Source organism: Jaculus jaculus, chromosome 2, assembly GCF_020740685.1.
Source record: "Jaculus jaculus isolate mJacJac1 chromosome 2, mJacJac1.mat.Y.cur, whole genome shotgun sequence".
Lineage (NCBI taxonomy): Eukaryota > Metazoa > Chordata > Mammalia > Rodentia > Dipodidae > Jaculus > Jaculus jaculus.
Window position 1 is genome coordinate 169,440,731 of NC_059103.1, and position 19,656 is coordinate 169,460,386.

Sequence of the window (19,656 nt, forward strand, 5' to 3'; positions counted from 1 at the left end):
CAATCCATTGTAGAAATAATAGAAAATTTGAGGTGGAGAAAACTCATCTGGCCTTTTACATTGTTTGTCTTGTTTCTTCATTTCTGAAATCAGAATTTCCAAACATCCTTTAAAGTTCTAACTTTAATGTCCCAGTTACAGTTTCTCTTCTTGGTTTCAGAATTTCATACAGATTTGTAGTCTTACTAAAAAGGCTCTCTTGAACTACTATGTGCTATAGCAAGAGACACTAACCGGACATATGAGTCCACTAAGAAAGCCCTGCTGCAGGAGGCCACATACCGCCTGATTCTCCTGGACCGCTGCTCTCAAGGACAGGTAAAGGTAAGGCAGTTTCAGTCGGGCCTCATTGTCCTGAGGTACTTTCTACTTTTATTATTTACTCCTGCTGTGCCTGGCCAAGCTTGGAAATGGACACAGGGTTCTGAGTTTCCTTCTCTGCCTAATAGTCTTCCATATATGGCATGTACCATGGATCTAACCCCTAACTCTCAAAGTTATTTAGAACCTCCTAATAGTAAAATATAAGTGAATTAGATGTTACTAGAGTTAAGGACAAGAATGAGCAAAAGCCCTATGATGAAGTTTGTTAATTTCTGTTCCAGTCTTTTGGATTAAAAAACAACAAAGTGTAGAGAATTAATGAGCTGGCTGTAAATAAACTACCAAGGAATAACAAGGTAATTGAGATAATAGAAATGTTCCCACAGGGTTATCTCCATGTTTGCCCATATGGGAATTCTTCCTTTGGTTTCATATTCCATGTTAAGCCAGTAGTTCTAATGGCTATGTGTACAATCACATGTATAAAACCAGCCTCACTTTTTTGTTTGTTTTTTTTTGTTTGTTTTTCAAGGTAGGGTTTCACTCTTTCACTCTAGCACTGTAGCTCAGGCTGACCTGGAATTCACTATGTAGTCTCAGAGTGGCCTCGAACGCACGACTATCCTCCTACCTCTGCCTCTCAAGTGCTGGGATTAAGCTGTGCACTATTCTCATTAAGAAAGGATTCATTTAAAATATCTACAACTGCTGAATATTTATACGACTTCCTCAGAACACATCTACTGCATAAAGTACACTGACATGATTACACATAAGCAATGCTCTGCTTGGCAGACAATTAATTCACTGGCATATAAACTGGCACCATAGCAGCACATAGTCATGCATACACCCCATACACACCCACAGCATGTAACACACACACAAAAATAAAAATTAAAATTAAAAAATTATCCCATTTAAAAAGAGGCTAAGGAGGTAGGGTAGGGAGGGAGGAAACTTAAATGATTCAAACAGATATATTTTGGAAGAAGATACAAACAATAAGCACATGAAAACATGTTCAACATGAGCAATGCATATCAAACATATTATATGATAGCACTTTACACCCATTAAATAGACATATTCAAAGAAATATACAAAATAAAGAGTCTTAACAATGTTGTGGAAAATGTGAAATACTTATAAATTGGGAATGGGACTATAGCTGCTATGGAAAATAATTTGAAGGTCACTCAAAAAAATTAAACATAATTATCATATGATATAGCAATTCTACTTTTAATTTTTATTTTCCTTGTTTATTTCTGTCCTGCATATACAATGGAATGTTCATTCCACCTATTAGAATATTATGGTTGTCAGGAAATGGAAAGTGGCCACATTAAAAGTAGAATAAGGCTAAGGGAAAGGTTCTTTAGGAAAGAAAGATAACACTGTTTTCAAACCATCACACCATCATCAAAAAAAATTTCCCATGTTTAAAAAAAATTGAGAGGAGGGTTTTTTCTTAAAAAATAGGTGGTATGCAGGCTGCAGTGACAGTTGGATATGACACCAGAGACATTGCCTCCTACCCTTAACTGATGGCTAACGCCACAATGCATGACCTATATTCCACAACAAGGAGGGTCCCTGCAAAGGTGAGTGGTCAAGGAGGAGGCAATCAATGGGACCAACTTGACTGTATTCACTGAGTGCAAAACTAATTTTAAAAAATTAAAATTTTTTTTTTAAAAAAAGGAAGAAACTGAGATGGAAGCCATTTCCTTGCTGGATATCTGTCATGGTGCTGGAAGGCTCTGTGGGAGAAAAGTCATCTACATTTGAACAAGCAGTGGATCCTGAAAGCTACAAAATCAACCAAAAAAATTAGATGCACCCATTTGCCATAGTAGCGCATAAGTTATGGGTATAATCAATTGTTCTCTGACTAGACAAGAGGCCCTGCTCAGAGAGATGGAGTTCATGCCTGGTACTGAAAATAGAGTCAAAACCTATAACATAAGGCCATAGGCCCCAAAGGGAAGCTACCACCATCCTTCAGCTAACCAAAGACATTATGCCCAGCAAACAGTCTGCTAAGTGTATGTTTAAGCCTTTGGCTTAATCCTGATTTCACTTTTGGTTAGAGAACCATCTTCTTATACGTGGCAACAAATACCATGGAGTCCCAAAACTCATCAAAATGACAAGAAGAGGGCTGGAGGAATGGCTTAGTGGTTAAGGCATTTGCCTGCAAAGCCAAAGGACTCAGGTTCAGTTCCCTAGGACACACGTTAGCCAGATGCACAAGGGGGCACATGCATGTAGAGTTCATTTGCAGTGGCTGGAGGCCCTTGAGCACCTATTCTTCCCCCCCTTCAAATAAATTCTATTTTCTCAAATAAATAAATATTTTTTAAGAATGACAAGAAGCTGGGCTGGAGAGATGGCTTAGCGGTTAAGCACTTGCCTGTGAAGCCTAGGGACCCCTGTTGGAGACTTGATTCCCCAGGACCCATGTTAGCCAGATGTACAAGGGGGCACATATGTCTGGAGTTCGTTTGCAGTGGTTGGAGGCCCTGGTGCACCCATTCTCTCTCTCTACATATCTGCCCCTTTCTCTGTCTGTTTCTCTCAAATAAATAAATAAAATAAAAATAAACAAAAAAAAATTTAAAAAGAATGGCAAGAAGAAAAAACCCAGGACTTAGACCAATATGGTATTGGTACAGAACAAGGAGTGACCTGGCTTGAATCTGGAAGAGAGTCAGTCTCCAGACAGTTAGCTTATCTAGTGCCAGAAGGATCCGGAGGAGAGAATCAATCAGCCCATTGCACCTCAACAGGGCCCCAGCTAAAACCATTGAGTAACTGGGGAAATGAGCAAGAGTGCTTGCTTTTATGGCGAACCTGGTACCAGCACAGGGGTTAATAAGATAGACACAGAGAACACTCAACTCCTACCAAACCAGAGATTCAGAGACACAAAGGCTCCTAGGAAGACCTCATCACTGGAGTAGACCTAAAACAAACCCAACACGGCCCAGGGAAATTCACAGAAGTGGGGGCAGAAAGATTGTTAAAGCCATAAGGTGGGACATTATGCACAGAGATGTTGCCTCTTCCCCATAACTGATGGCTACCCCACAATGCATGACCCACATTCCCCAATGAGGAGGGTCCCTTTGGAGGAGGGGAAGGACAGGGAGAAGGCTAATGCTGGTACCAACATGGCTTTATACACACTATATACATAACTAATTAAAAAAAAAAAAGAAAGTAAACTTTAAATACTAAAACAAATTTAAACACAAGAGTCCGGGCAAAAAATTCCCTATGAAGGTAGACAATGCTGCTCTCTGAAGCCATAGGTTGTTGCAGGAAAACCCCAATACCAGGGATGGTATCCCTCCCAATGAATTGTTCATCAGGGGCCTCCCTTATGTTCCCCAAACAAACAGGGTATTCCAACACTCTTAGATGTTTACCAAAACTATATGGTAAGACTCTAAGACTCTGTTGCTGGAGACAGTACAGGTGTCAAATACAGGGCACTAAGTAATCACACTGAACTGGAAATCTCCCTGTTGGCAAGCTATGACAGTTCTAGAAAGTGTTGCACAGGATGCTAGAGGAGAAAAGTCATCAATAATCTGACCCAATAATAGACAATGCTTGCTACACAACCCAACCAAGCAGTCAGGTAAGATGATCCTGCTGATACAATAGAGACATGACTATTACAGGGGCAAACTGCTGTTTTAATTGGGTCTGAGACCTGCTGAAATAGGAGAAAATCCATGCCTGGAACTGAAAACCTAGTCAAGGTCTATGGCTAAGAAGCACGTAGCCCAGGGTGGAGGTTGAGGAGCTACTACTTTTGTCTGACTAAATGGGTATGCTGTACTCATAAAATCATCCTCTAAATACTTACATTTATGTTCATTTATTGATGCTGCTCTCACCTTTGGTCAGAGGAGCTTCTTTTTGCAGTTGCTGATGATTACTGGGGAGACTCAAACCTCATCAAAATGCAGAAAATAAGTGACTGTTCTCAGCACTAAATGAGACATCTCTAGAATGCCTTCCAAAGTTCATGGAACATGAGAAAGAGCAGAAAGAATCTAAGAGTTATAGTACTGGACAGGAGTGCTTTGGGATACTATCCTCCAAACATCACATTTTTTGTCCCTAATTAAGGATGCCCTAAACATAAATGGGCTTTAAGCCTGGAATCTGAGCATGGTAAAAGCACAGTGTGTGATGTGTCTAATAAAAATGACTAGAGAATCATTCTGTCTGAAATGTAATCCCACTGTTCTGGAGTGCTGTGTATACATATACATATAAAATTGTATTGTATTATAATGCAGCTAGTGGGTAGGGATACAGAAAGAGCCAGAGAGGCAGAATTTTAGAAAAGCTAATTAGTATTACCCAAGCAGGCAATATCAGGACTACTGAACACTCCCTTGGATTCAGACTACAGTAAAGCTGACCCACCACATCTTTACTTTGTCTCCTGTTGTAGATAGCCAATTATATACAGGAAATTATATAACACTTTTATTTACATTGAAAGAACTGGCATTCTTTGTTTCTCTGATATGGAGGTCTTTCTGTAAGCCACATCTTCATCCACTTGTGATAATTTTGTACATTACTATTATCTCACCATTCTGCTTTTCTACCCACCCCAAAAAAGATGACGAGGAAAAAAACATGAAAAATTTAAATCTTTTTCATGCCACTCTTAAACTTGTATAGGACTTGGGCTGGAGAGACACCTTAGCGGTTAAGTGTTTGCCTGTGAAGCCCAAGGACCCTGGTTTGAGGCACGATTCCCCAGGACCCATGTTAGCCAGATGCACAAGGGGGTGCATGCATCTGGAGTTTGTTTGCAGTGGCTGGAGGCCCTGGTGTGCCCATTCTCTCTGTCTTTTCTTCCTCTCTCTCTCTCTTTCTCTCTCTCTCTCTCTCTCTCTCTCTCTCTCTCTCTCTCTCTCCCTCCCTCCTTCCCTCCCTCCCTCCCTCCCTCCTTCTTTCTCTCTCTCTCAAATGAATAAAAATTGAATAAAAAAATTTTAACAAAAATGTGTATAGGACTCATATTTTAAATTAATAACTATTATGCTGAGATTATATAATATATAGATCTCATATTTTTGCTAGCCACTCCTATTTGTATCAACATGAGATAAAAAGAAAAAGGGGGCACAGTAGTTAAAGGCAGTTGCATGCAAAGCCTTTTGGCTTGGGTTTGGTTCCCCAGTACCCACATAAAACCAATGGTGGGTACATGCATCTGGAGTTCGCTTGCAGTGGCAAGAGGCCCTGGCACACACATTCATATTCATTCACTTATTTTTCTCTCCCTCCCACTCTCTTTCTCATAAATAATAAAAATATTTTTTTTCAAAAAGCAAAAGATTCTACTTTAGTGTCTACATAAAAACACAGACCAATTAGAAGAGTTCATAGCTTTGTGATGCTACTGGCAGTTATATCTTATTAACAAATAATATTTTTGTTTAAAGACTGCATCCAATCCACCTACTGAGATTATAAGATTTCTATCATAAAGTTTCATTGTTGAAAAAAATCTTTTATTGACAAGAAAAGTTCAATATTTATCATTATTTTTCACATCCTACCAACACTTCTATACTTTATTTTTAACCTGTTCTCTAATACCACTGAAAAGATAGAGATTATGATATAATTGGTTCAGGGTAGGATGCAAGCACCAGAAAGTTTAAAGATCCTCATGTGACTGCTATGCAGTAAGAGTGGAGACCTTTTCTAGCTTCGTGATCTCTCAATTTCCTTATTCTTTTCTCTCCAGACAAAACCTCAACAGCATCCTTAAATTCCGTATAGTCCCATCCTTCCAAAACAGTCATTAAACCTCAGACCTCAATGCCCAGGTCATAATGCACTTCACTGCTCAGGTACTAACCCTGCTAAAGGGCAAACTACAGTTGAAAACATAACAATCCCACACCAGCCAAGTCATCTGGGCCTGTAGTTATCATTCTCTTATGCATGGAAAACTTTATTTTATCTTACCCCATCCCTACCCAACTAGTGCAAATTTTAATGAAACTTTACTTACATGAATTTTACTGTTTCAATATAGATTAAATATTCACTTTATAATACTTTTTATAATACTCTTTTAAGATCCTCTGTGATAAATATGAAATATGCCTAAAACAATTCCCCATATACCAATCAAAAAGCAATGAGTATCCCAAGCACTGAGCTGCGAGCTAACCAAACAGCAACCCTATTAGGATCTGAGAGAAAACAGACATAAGTATGTAAAACATATTTTCTCCAAAATGAGCCAAGTAAATATGTTCATTTCAAAAACAACAGTACTTGTTGTCAATGATAAAATTTGAGCTTTCACATGGATTCAAATTTTGGCAAACTATCTTCTACATGATCTTGACAGCTTACCAACACTTGTAGTTCAGTACTTTTAAGTAATAAAAATAGCTCACAAACATAAGAAATGTTAAATCATCTGAATAGCATTAAATCCATAGTGTGTTGAGAAATATATATGGTAATAATACTGTGTGAAGTATCCAAATAACCATACATATAAATCAAGAGTGCCCTATACACAGATTATGAGGAAAAAAATATATATATAAATCTTACTCACCCCCACCAAACTAGTCAGATAGATTGATAAATAGAATATACGTATGCACATATGTATGTAAAATCTGAGTTAGGATGAAAATTGGCAGCAAATAAATTATTGCAAAAAAAAATGAGCAAAGCATCCTAGGAAATTTGTGATACACACAATATACTTTTTAAGAGGAATACTATCTCAAGTAATTTTACTATTGCAAAACTATGAATTTAAACTCTTGGATATATCTTAAGATTCTGGGCTGGAGAGATAGCTCAGTGGTTAAAGGCACTGGCTTGCAAAGCCTAGTGGCCTAAATTCAAGTTCCCAGTACCCACATAAGGCCAGATTCACAAAGTAGCAAATGCATCTGGAATTTGTTTGCAGCAACAGAAATCCCCAGTGGACCCATTATCATTCTTTCTCCCTCTCTCTCTCAAATAAATAAGTAAATAAATATTTAATTTTTTTAAGATTCCTGAAGCAAGGGCCACATACTACAATTTTTTGCTATTTCTGCTACAGAGACTAGTATAGGATCAAATATAGTATGTCTGAATTTTTTTAAATTAAGATTTATAACAAAGAAAACAAAATATTAATATTGTGAAATCCATATTAAATTCTAACTCTAAGTCAGTTCTTTAAATCACCTGGTTTGAGAATGACTCTACAAACATCCTAACTGAAAGTACCACAGACAACTAATAAGAGAGAAATGAGAATTTATTTTCCTGTTTTTATGCTGACCTTGCTATTTTTGTTATTTTCATATAAATTGATATTTAAATTTTAATGTTAGAAAAAGGAATTTGTATGTACAGTAAGATGGCACATCCTGATTGCAATTACATTACTGGATAAACTATCTTATATATCAATAAGGCATGTAAATGTTAAATATTTTCAATAGCTATCTATATTATAATGTAATATCCAATGGCATTTTATTATCAAACATAAAATCTAATTTATTCTTCAAGTATCTTAAAATATTTCATCCTCTTCGCCCTCCTACCCATTTATTATACAAACATCTCCAAGTCATCCTAACATCATTTTTCTTCAAATACAAATGCACACATTCTGCCCCCTTCAATCCTATCTCCTTTCTGAGGTAACTATAGCCACTAGAGGGCAGTAAGTCTACAAAGATAAATGGGATTATTTATGATGAACAGATTCACAGAAAATTTAAAAACTAGCCAGGCATGGTGGAGCATGCCTTTAATCCCAGTAGTTGGGAGGCAAAGGTAAGAGGATCATTGTGAGTTCAAAGCCAACTTGAGACTACATAGTGAATTCCAGGTCAGCCTGGGCTAGAGAGAGACCCTACCTTGTAAAACAAAACCAAAAAAAAAAAAAAAAAAAACCTCTAAAAAGTTTATCATTATAAATCCTAAAACAAAGAAAATCATGTTTCAACATGGACATAATACTTTAAATTCAAAGATTATCCTGAATAAAGAATTCACAGAAGCATACAATGGTTTTTAAAACAGGAATATAGAAATTTCTTCAATATACTAAAATACATCAAATTCTCTTAAAGGCAAACAGCATTAATAGAAATTGGGGCTTTGTAAGATCAGCCTCAAACCAAAAGAAGGGAGGAAAAAAACACAGAAAGAAATTGAAAAATAGGTTAAAAAGGTAAGAAGTTATTTCTTAAAACTTTTCCAATTGCAATGAGAAAAAAAAAATGAACCCAAAAAAACAAAGATTATCAACCCTACCTTCTACTAAAAAAAAAAAAAAAAGGATTTCTAAAACCAATGGTTCCAGCTAGTAACTCCAAGTGACAGGAATGGGCTACATCCCACAGTGAGCTGTTGGTCAGAGTGACCTATGAGGGCTCCAAAACATGGCAAGCTTCTGTCAAAACACTTGATTACCCTCCTGAGGTAAAAGGTAAGAGCCTATGGCTGAAGACACCATAAGATGCTGACATAGAACACTGAGAAATCAAGCTGGAATTTGGAAGGAAGCCAGCTAGCTGAAAGCTAAGCCTCATGATGCTGGAAAGTGCTGCATGAGCTGCTAGGGGGAAAAAATGTTGTGAACAAGCAAAGGGTCCTGGTAGAGACAAAATCAACCAGCCAGACAAGATGTACACATACATCTGCATAATAACTCTACTCTGCCTAGAAGGTAATCAATGACTCTATGATTGGATAAGAGACCCGCTCAATGGGAAGGAACTCAGCTGGTACTGAGATCCAAGTCAGAATCCTATGGAGACAAGGGCCATAGACTCAAATGAGAAACACCCACTAGCCTTTGGCTAAAAAAGAGGCTACCCCCATCAAAATCTCTCTTAATTAACTATGCCTATTCCCTTCAATCCATACTGTTCTCACTCTCCACTGGAGGATGTTTTCTCTTTTATAGAAGGCAGTGAAAACCAGGGAGAACCAAAATACATCAACATGACAAGAAAAAATAGCTGACTCCATGTCATGAGATAAGCCACCTCTCACACATCAGCTAGGGACCAGGTGACACCACAGAGGAGTTGGCAAGTTAAGCATGAGTGCTGATTTCACAGTAAGCCTGACAACCTGTGCCAGGGAGATGACAATAGACACTGAGGACACCCAAAACAGTTGCTGAGAGCTTAACACTAAAGTAGACTCAAAACATACCCACCAAGGCTCAGGGAACACTGTGGAAGAGGGGCTGGAAAGACGGTAAGACCCACTGGGTGTGACGGAGTATCGAGTCATTGCCTCCCCCAACAGTGACACTGACTGCTGCTCTCACAACTCATAACCCACAGTACCATGGTGAATAACCCCACTGAAGAAGGCCCTCAGTGGAACGGGGTTGGGGAGGAGGGGAATAGGATTAACACATGATTTGCCATTCAACAAAGTTTCTAATTACTTTTTTAAAAAATTTTTAAGTGCAAATGCATGCCAAGATATGCTGATATAATGAATAATCTTGGAGTGATTTTATAATTGTGTATACAAAATGACAAGATTCAAAATGGAAGTATGTTTCCTTGAGGTGGAGTCACTCAAGCTAACTGTAGTAATATATAGGAAAATGTTGCTTTTATTTTTGCCTTAATAATATTTTTAACTGTATATTTTATCACTGCATATTACAGCCTTGAGTTGGGAACACAAGAATGCATTATGTATTAAAACCTCTAATATTTCTTGGTTATTCAACTTAAAAAAGAAAAAAATAAGAATTTTACATGTAATCTTTTGAATGAAACAAAACGGTGATTGTAGAGAGAAACACAGCCCTCCATTCTTTTCTCACAATTGAGTGCAGGGAAATTAAGTTGCAACTCTTTTTCAGATAATTATGTATGTTTATGCATGTTCATATGTGGGGTACATATGTGCATGAGTGAATGCATGTGGAGACCACAGGTCTACATCAAGTGTCTTCCTCCATTGTTCTTCCCCTCACTGAGTCTGGAGCTCACCAATTTGGCTACCCTAACTACCTAGCAAGCCCTAGAGATAGGAGTGTCTAATGCTACTAAGCTACCTTCCAGCCTTAACAGTTACTTACCTTTAGCAGACATTTTTTCACAGAATCTAAATTCAATTGCAAGTACTTATTTTGTGTTTGGTTATACTGTCATTACAAAACTAATACTCATAAAGTCACTATTTTTAGAAAAACATAATTTTCTTACCCTCATTGGATGTATATCAGCATAAGGAGGCTTTCCTTCTGCCATTTCTATAGAAGTAATGCCAAGGGACCAGATGTCAGCCACACAGTTATAGCCTATTTCTTGAATTACTTCAGGAGCCATCCAAAATGGAGTTCCTATTACAGTATTGCGCTTTGCCATTGTATCCTGCAACAACATTACACAGGCATAAATACTACTACAAAAACAAAAAGGAAATATGAATACCAACACATTCATTAAAGTATATGTTAAATAGCACAAATTCTACTGGGCAATAACTATTTTCCTAAAACTTAAACTCTGTTATGACATGTTTAGGAATCAAATTCTGAAATGGTCAAGAGTCCTCAAGTTTATTTATCTCTACTTTCTATGTGATAGTCATTAAATATAGGATTAACAAACTGGGTGTGGTGGCACACGCCTTTAATCCCAGCACTCAGGAGGCAGAGGCAGGAGGATCGCCATGAGTTGGAGGCCACCCTGAGACTACATAGTGAATTCCAGGCCAGCCTGAGGTACAGTATGACCCTACCTCAAAAAAACCAAAAAAAAAAAAAAATAGTATTAACAGTAAAAATTGCAAAATCCACTATACTCAAGAGAACCAATGGAGTTTCCTTTATACAAAACATAAGTATTCTGATGTATTTTTATATCCAATGATCCTTATATCATAAATAGTCTTGAATATGGCTTCCCTACAAGAACAATACAGTTATATATTTCCTCCTATAACTTCCCCGCATTATCAAAGTTTTGTCACAATCAAACCTAAACAAGCAGCAAAAAAATGTGGCCAAAATTATTAGTCAACTTACTGTTAACTGGCCAGCTACTCCAAAATCTGCCAGCTTTGCATGTCCTTCCGTATTGAGGAGGATATTTCCAGCTTTAATATCTCTGTGTATTTTTCTCATAAAGTGCAAATATTCTAATCCTTTCAATGTGGATTTTAGTATTGTTGCAATTTCATCTTCTGTTAACTGGAAAGGAATTTTTAAATTAATATTGAAATACCATGATAGACAAACTCATACAATGTAGCAAAAGTAACAAATATTTCTTCCTAACAGCCATGAAAGCTCTGCAAAAAAAGACTAACAAGTAAAAAGCCAATTTCCTCTCCCACACACATTGTCATTCTTATTGCATACTTTACTAATGAAGATTAAGTTTCTCTTTTCTTTACAATTATCTATGATTCATGAATATATATATATATATATATATATATATATATATATATATATATATCCCAAGAATCAGTATGATCTAAGAAATCATTATTCTAAATCCGTATCACCTCAACCACTTGGGTGAAACTGCTGCAACTATTGGTCCTGCAAAGAAAACAAACTCAGACACCCTTTCCTGTGACACCTATTATTCCTGAAAAATGAAAACCAAGAGCTTTACATAACGTAAGTGAACCAAAATAAAACTTAAAATGATGGAACATACAGCGTATGTATACAGGAAGGCAAAATTTGACATAAAACTGGGTAACATAAGAAAATGTCAGTGATAACTACTACAAGTATAATAAAACAAAGCCCTAAGTAGAGAATAACAAAGAAGCTACTTTAGATACCCAGGAAGATAACAGAGACTTTTTATCTATCTATCATCTATCTATTTATTTATTTATTTATTTATTGGGGGTGGTTAAAAGGGCTCAAAGTTTTCAGAGAAAGTCCTGGCAATTGAACAAGGACCTCAACACATTCTAAGCATACGTTTTAACACCATGTTTCACTTTACAGTCTCCCAGCACTGAAAAGCATTTTTACTGACGTAAAATTATATGGAGGAGACAACCATGTAAGTGATTATCTGGGAACATAATGCTCCACCACTAAAGGGAGATGAGATGATAAAGGGAGAAACTTCTCAAGTCTTTTCCAAAAAAAAAAAAATTAAAGAGGTATGAATACTTACATATTTAAGTATTATCCTGATACCAAAACCATAAAAATATTATAAGAAAACCATAGATCAATATCCTCTGATGAACACTAATGTAAAATTCTTTTATGAAATATCAGCAAATCCAACTAAGCAGCAGGATATCAAAAGGATTATACCTCATGATCAAATGAAATTTATTTCTCAAAGTTAAGGATGGTTCAATACACAAAAATTTAGATAATGTTATATACCACCCTAACAGAATTAAATACATGATCATCACAATTGGTAACAAAAAGTTAACTGGCTGATTAACCTAATACTAATATGTATAAAACATACTAAAAAACTGGGATAAGAAGGGAACCTACATTATCCCTAAACAATAAAAGCCACACAAAACATCACATGAAATGGTGAAAGACTAAATGCTTTCTTCTGAGACGGAAACAAGAAGGGCAACTGTTTTTGTCATTTCTATTCAGCATAAAACTGGAAAGTTCAAGCCCAAGCAGTTAGGCAAGAAAAAGAAATAAAGGTAAAAATATCTGCCTGCACCCCTCCCCAGAAGAACAATTACATGAGCTAATAAATAAAGTCAACCAAGTAGCAGGATACAAATTAAACACACAAAAGTCAACTACATTTCTATATATCAATAATAAGCAACATGAGAAGGAAAGTGTAAAAGCAATTCAATTTTCAATAGCAGGAGACTAAAATATTTAAGCATTAACCAAGAAGGTAAAAGAAATACAATGAGCCGGGCGTGGTAGCACACAACTCTAATCCTAGCACTTGGGAGGCAGAGATAGAAGGATCATCGAGAGCTCGAGGCCACCCTGAGACTACATAGTGAATTCCAGGTCAGCCTAAGCTAGAGTGAAAACCTATCTCAAAAAACCAAATTAAAAAAAAAAAAAAGACATACAATGAAAACTATAAAATATTGCCAGAAATTTTAAAAGAAAGAAAGAAATGAAAATATATTCTATGTTCACGTTACTAGACTTCTTGTTAGAATAGCCATACTACCCAAAGAATTTTAGAAATTCAACGGAATCTCTATCAAAATTCCGATGAAGTTAACCAAAAATAGAAAAGCCCATGTTAACAGTTATATAAATTTAAACTACATGTGGTGGCTCACATCTATAATCCCAGCATTTGGGAAGCTGAAGCAAGAAAATCTCCATGAGTTCAATGCCAGCCTGATCTATAAAGACACTATCTCAAACAACAGAAATAAAATTAAGAAAGCTTATAGAATAATCAAACACACTAAAAATAGAACAAACCTAAAGGACATGTACCTCCTAATTTCCAACCTGACTACAGAGCTACAATAATCATAACTGTATGGTAGCATAAAGAAAGATACACAGATGAATGGAACAAAGTCCCAGAAGATACCTGTACATATCTGGTCACATGATTTTCAACAGAGTATTAAAACCAACTAATAGGTAAAAAATGATCTTTTCAACAGATGAGGCAGAATAAATTAGATATAAAAAACTTAAAATGGGTCAAAGGTTTAAATGAAAGATCTAAAACTATACAATTCTTAGAAAGCAAAAGTTTTACAATATGGAATTTGGAAATAATTTCTTATACGTAACCAAATAGGTAACAAAAGATAAAAAATTGATCTTTATGCAATTATTTTGCTCTCTGTGTATGCATGTTCATGTGTGTGAGTGTGGGTGTGTGAGTATGGGTGTGTGAGTGTGGGTGTGTGAGTGTGGGTGTGCACATGACATGGCATGTGCATGGGGAGGGGGGGTTAGAAGACAATTTTGGGTGTTGGTCCTCACCTTCCATTCCTGTGTTCTACAGGCTAGCTGGCCCATGAGATGCTCCTGTCTCCACCTCCCTTCTCACTGCAGGCGCACTGGCATTACAGATGCTAACACAACACTTTCCAGCTTTTACAAGGGTTCTAGGGATCCAAACTCAGATACTCACACTTGTGCAGTAGCACTTTATACACTGAGACATGTCAATCAAAAACACAACTCTCACCTCAAAGAGAACAAGAGACAGTTTATTCTAGAGTCAAATGTAAGTGGTCATAGCCTGAAAACACAGATTTAGGTTAACCCAAATTCTCTAATGTGTTAACAATTTCATGAAGGTTTCATAGTTACAGAACAAAAGGAAGTCATAAATCAAGGCTTTTATCAAACACACTGGTATAAACATCAGCTAGACAGGTTACAGCAAAGCAGAAAATCTCTGCCATAGGCTTCAAATGCTATCTGATGACATTCTTAGCCTTTGTGTTGGTGGTCTGTTAGGACATTTCATGGGTTTCACTTGTTCAATTGATAGTCATAGGATGTTAGGTCAGAGAGGCTGGTAATAAATAAATACTGAGGGTTTATAGGTAGCCCAACTTATTTTGGCTCTGATACTGTGACATCATAGTAGTTCTATCTATTCAGCCTTGTTAAAAGTACATGCAGATGGTTGCCGTTCAGAGCCATCTCCCCAGCCTCACTTCAAAAAAATTTTAAATTACTGCATCAAAAGACAATCTCAACAAAATTAAAACTCAACACACAAAATGTAAGAAAAATGTAATTTAGCATTTCTGATTAGAGATTAATTTCCAAAAAATATGAAAAACTAAAACTCAATAATAAAAGACACAACATCGTTTAAAACAGCCCAGGGACTTGAGCAAATTATTTCCCCAAAGATATACAAATGGCCAATTATGGAAATTAAAATCAAAAGTAAAACCACAATGAAATAACACTTCATTTTTCTTAGGATTAGCACTATTACCAAAACACAAAATAACAAGTGTTTACAGCAATATGAAGAAATTGGGACCTTTGTACACTGTTAGTGGGAATGTAAAATAGTACGTACAGCTGCTACGGAATACAAACATAAAATTACCTTTTGATCCAGCAATTTCAATCCTCAGAAAATACCACAAAAACTTAAAATAAGATCTCCAAATGATATTTCCATTCCTATATTCACAGCAGCATTATTCACAGTTACTAAAAAGTAGAAGGCAAGCCTAAATAATCACAGATAGATGAACTGGTAAGCAAAATGAAGTATGTAAATGTGTCATACAAAAAACACCCGAGAAAATTAACTTATAAAGAAAAAAAGGTTTACTTCAGAGCTTACAGTTTGGGAGTGTCCAGGCCAAGAATGAACAAGTTATTACTTTGGGCCACATGGCAGTGACATAAACCTGTGGCGGAGCAAAAATGCTTACATCACAAGCCAGAGATAAAAGGAAGAGCACCAGCCAAGGACTCACAATCCTCTTGAGGAAACACCGCTGATGACCTAAGGACCCCCACAAGGCCCCACCGCTAATGGTTTCACCACCTTCCAATATTGTCACTCTAAGGACCAAGTCCATTTGACTCTAGAAGTGTAAATGTCCTGGAAGAATGAAGACACTTGTGTGCCTCTGTTTGGCTATCAGACTACTTAAACAATTATTTATTGCAAGCAATTGGAATTTCCCCTATGAATCTCTTGTTCTTCTCCAGGAAAAGGAAAGACTGGGACCCTGAGAACAAGCCAGAATTTTACAACTTGTCTGAAGATCTTAGAGGAGAAACTGAAGCTGAGACAAAGGTGATGGGCAGATCCACACCTTGATTTAGACTAGTAAGCATGCATACCTCTGGCCCACTATTTAACACCAGAAGGACTGACTTGGGGGTTGGGGAGGTGGTCACTGAACCTCTCTGCCCCAGTTCCCAGTGTGGTCAGATTAAATGCATCCTTTTCATTATCACCTACCTGATTAACTGGCTTACTGAGGACAGATGGTGAAACCTAGCCTGTTAGGGCTTCCTGGACCCAGGATCTGACCCTAATAACTCCTCCAATAGGAGGATACTTACCCAAACCACAGCAACATACAATGGAACACTGTTCTGACCTAAAAGGAAGGAACTTTTATAATGTGCTACTAGGTTTTATCTTTTGTTTTCTTGCAGTGGTACTACTGAGGTATATCCACAGTCCTTCCAACCTTTGTAAATCAGTGGTGTGAACCCTTGGTTAGACAGTGGGACGTGGGAGTGTTGTTTATGGCCCAGCTCTTTAAAATAGGCTATAACCTCAGATGAGGAAGCATAACTGAATGTGGGGCATCATAGAAAATCTGGCAAAATAAATGGTTTCTAAAAGTGAAATGGCTGAAAATTTAAAATCAAATGTATAATTAATTCAAAGTGTTTCTGGCAACACATACCTGAGTTGCATCATGTAAGTTCACTGCAACTTTGTCTCTGAACACACACTAGAAGCACTATGCACTGCACATGCTGTCAAACATCCAGGAACACTGCTTGAGACACTGCTCAGGCTAGAAACTACTGTATATTATTAACTGCAATGATTTTACTATACTTACAAAGTGTCCTGCTCTTATAGAAATTAATTACAGAAAACATCCATCATTCCTCACCATGTACAAACTGGTATATCTTTTGATTAGATTATGTGTGTGAATGTCTGATTTTAAAAACTGCTCTCTGAGTTGCTGGCTTGAGTTCCACTTATAAAGTGATCAAATAATTCTGACTTGGGATTATGACAGAATTTCAATCTTTGAAATGGGAAAAAGCACCTGACCAAAAGCAGCTGATGGGGGGAAGTTTTATTTGGTTTATAGTCTCAAGGAGAAGCTTCATGATGGCAGGGGAAAGCATGGCAAAAGTAGAGACTGGACATCCCCTCTGTCTCAGCAGGTGGAAAACAGCATCAGGAAAATAAGCCACGCTCTGGCAAGGGGAAGCTAGAGGCTAATAAACCTCAAGGTCCACTCCCAGTGACATACCTCCTCCAGAAAGGCTCCACCTCCCAAACTACCTGAGCTGGGTACCAAGCAATCAGAACACATAGTTTGTGGAGGACACCTAAGTCAAACCACCACATATACCAAAGAGTGAGTTTAAAAATAAGTTCATAATTTATTACAAGTAAAGCTTTGATTTATTTATCTATATCATATACTTACATGCCCAGAATTAGACAAAAATAGCTCAGAAAAAAAAGTAATAATCACAGGCTGGGGATGTAACTAAGTAAGAGTACTTGCCTAACATGCACAATGCCCTGGGTTCAGTCCCCAGCACCATATAAACAGGGCATGTTAGTCCATGCCTTTAGTCTCAGCACTGGAGAAGTGAAGGCAATAGGATCAGAAGTTCAAGGTCCTCTTCAACTACACAGCAAATTCAAGGCCAGCCTAGGATACATGAGGCTCTTTATTGACTAAATAAGTAGATATGAGGAAGAAAGAGGATCAAGGTAGTTTTTTCATATAAGTAGTGAGCTAGGGGAGGGCCCAAAGAGGTAACCAAAAGAGAGGTCACATCACCAGCTTCAGCAGAACTGGAATTCAGCATCTGATCCAGTTTCATCCCTCAGCCATAGCACCCTCTACTCAGGTATGCTGGTCTCTTCCTAAGCCAGCCCCCAGAGTCCAGACCAATCAGCACTTGTGTGCTCTCTTGCGCTCTCTCTCTCCCCTTCTCTCTCTCCCTCCCTCCCTTTTTCTCTCTCACCCTCTCCTTTTCCTCTCCTCTCTTGCCCTCTCTTCCACTCCCCCCTCTTTCTAACTCATCAAAGCCTGAGGGTAAAGCCTACTCCAATGGACTATCTCTGAAAGCTTACCAGGTGGGCACTTCTTTCTTGACTATTCATTTCTCCTGAGGCTTCAACATCCAGGTCCCTGCTCTAGTAAGCCTTCCCCCAATCTCAGGCTAAGAAGAAGGGATTAACTAACTGACCTCTTAGCTTTTTTCCTAATGTGAAGGTGAAAGGCTTATATCCTTTTGTTCCACTTTGTTCACTGTGTGTGTGGGGGGGGGGGGTGGTCTTTAAGCTCTGGCCCTTTCTCAATTTCTCTAGAAAGCTTCCCATATTACTTCTGTAACCGTCCGGCCTTCCACTTGGCAGGAGCTCTCTGTACTTTTTCCTCTTTCCTTCTTTTAATCTAATAAAGTCCCTCTCAATCTTACCGTCTGGACTGTGGATTTCATTTGTTTGAATTCATAAGATAAGAATATAGGGACACCCCAAATTTATTGGTGCATTGGTAAAGAACACCAAAATTCCCATTTCAGGTAGGTAGGTAGGCAGGCGGGTGAGCAGGTTAGCAGACAAGCAGGCAGGTAGGTACAGAGATGAATGGGTGGGTGGAAGGAGGGAGGGAGGGAGGGAGGAAGGAGGAAGGAAAGGAAGGAAGGAAGGAAGGAAGGAAGGAAGGAAGGAAGGAAGGAAGGAAGGAAGGAAGGAAGGAAGGAAGGAAGGAAGGAAGGAAGATGGATGGATGATAGGTGGATGATAGACAGATAAATGGGATGGTGCAGATGGGTAAAAGCTTTGATTTATAGCCAACAGACTACCTTTGCAGAAAGTGTGAGAAGTTGGTTTAACTGTCATAACAGCTTTAGTTTTCTACTTCTCTCCACTGATTGTATACAGATTAAAGAATATGAGTCCACAGAACTATGTCCTTTCATTGTTGTTGCATGTATATAGGTGTGGTGAACATGCATGCATATATGCATGTTCATACATATGTGTAAATGTTATGGGATTTGTGTGTGTGTTTGAGAGAAAGAGAGAAAGAAAAAGTGAGTGTTGATACACCAAGGCCTCTAGCCACTGTAACTGAACTCCAGACAGGTATAGCCCCCTGTGTGCATGTGCAACATTGCACACTTGTGTCACTGTGAGTCCGGCTTATGTGGGACCTGCAGAGTCAAACATGAGTCCTTAGGCTTGCAGGCAGCCGCCTTAACTGCTAAGCCATCTCTCCAACCCTGCTATGGGATTTTAAGAGCAACGGGGCCACTCTCAGCTCAGATGGGCTGGACTTGTGTGACTAAAACTCTCCTCAAGTTCAGATCACATGCCAAAGAAGAATTAAGGCAATCAGACAAGGAAGTGATTAGAGCAAAAGTAGACATTTAATTACTGAGTTATGGTCCCAGCACCAAAAGTAGACTTTACTAAAACAATATATAGAAAAAGACTCCTGGAAGTGGTAGATTTCCCATAAGAAAGGAGGGACCTGTGGTATCAGGAGCTTGAGTCTGAGAATAGAGAGGTGGAAAGGCCCCAACGTGTTAGGGAAAGCATGCTTAGGATTTTGGTA

At 37.9% G+C, this 19,656-nt stretch overlaps 1 protein-coding gene across 2 annotated transcripts in view; it reads right to left on the reverse strand.

The window, feature by feature from the left end:
* Stk3 (serine/threonine kinase 3) overlaps positions 1–19,656 on the reverse strand; it is a 350,209-nt gene that overhangs the window by 235,326 nt on the left and 95,227 nt on the right. For both annotated transcript variants that reach the window (XM_045144344.1, XM_045144343.1), the window contains 2 exons: positions 11,411–11,575; positions 10,587–10,754 (listed from right to left, as the gene is read on the reverse strand). In XM_045144344.1, the coding sequence (XP_045000279.1) occupies positions 10,587–10,754; positions 11,411–11,575 (333 nt within the window). The remainder of the gene's footprint in view (positions 1–10,586; positions 10,755–11,410; positions 11,576–19,656) is intronic.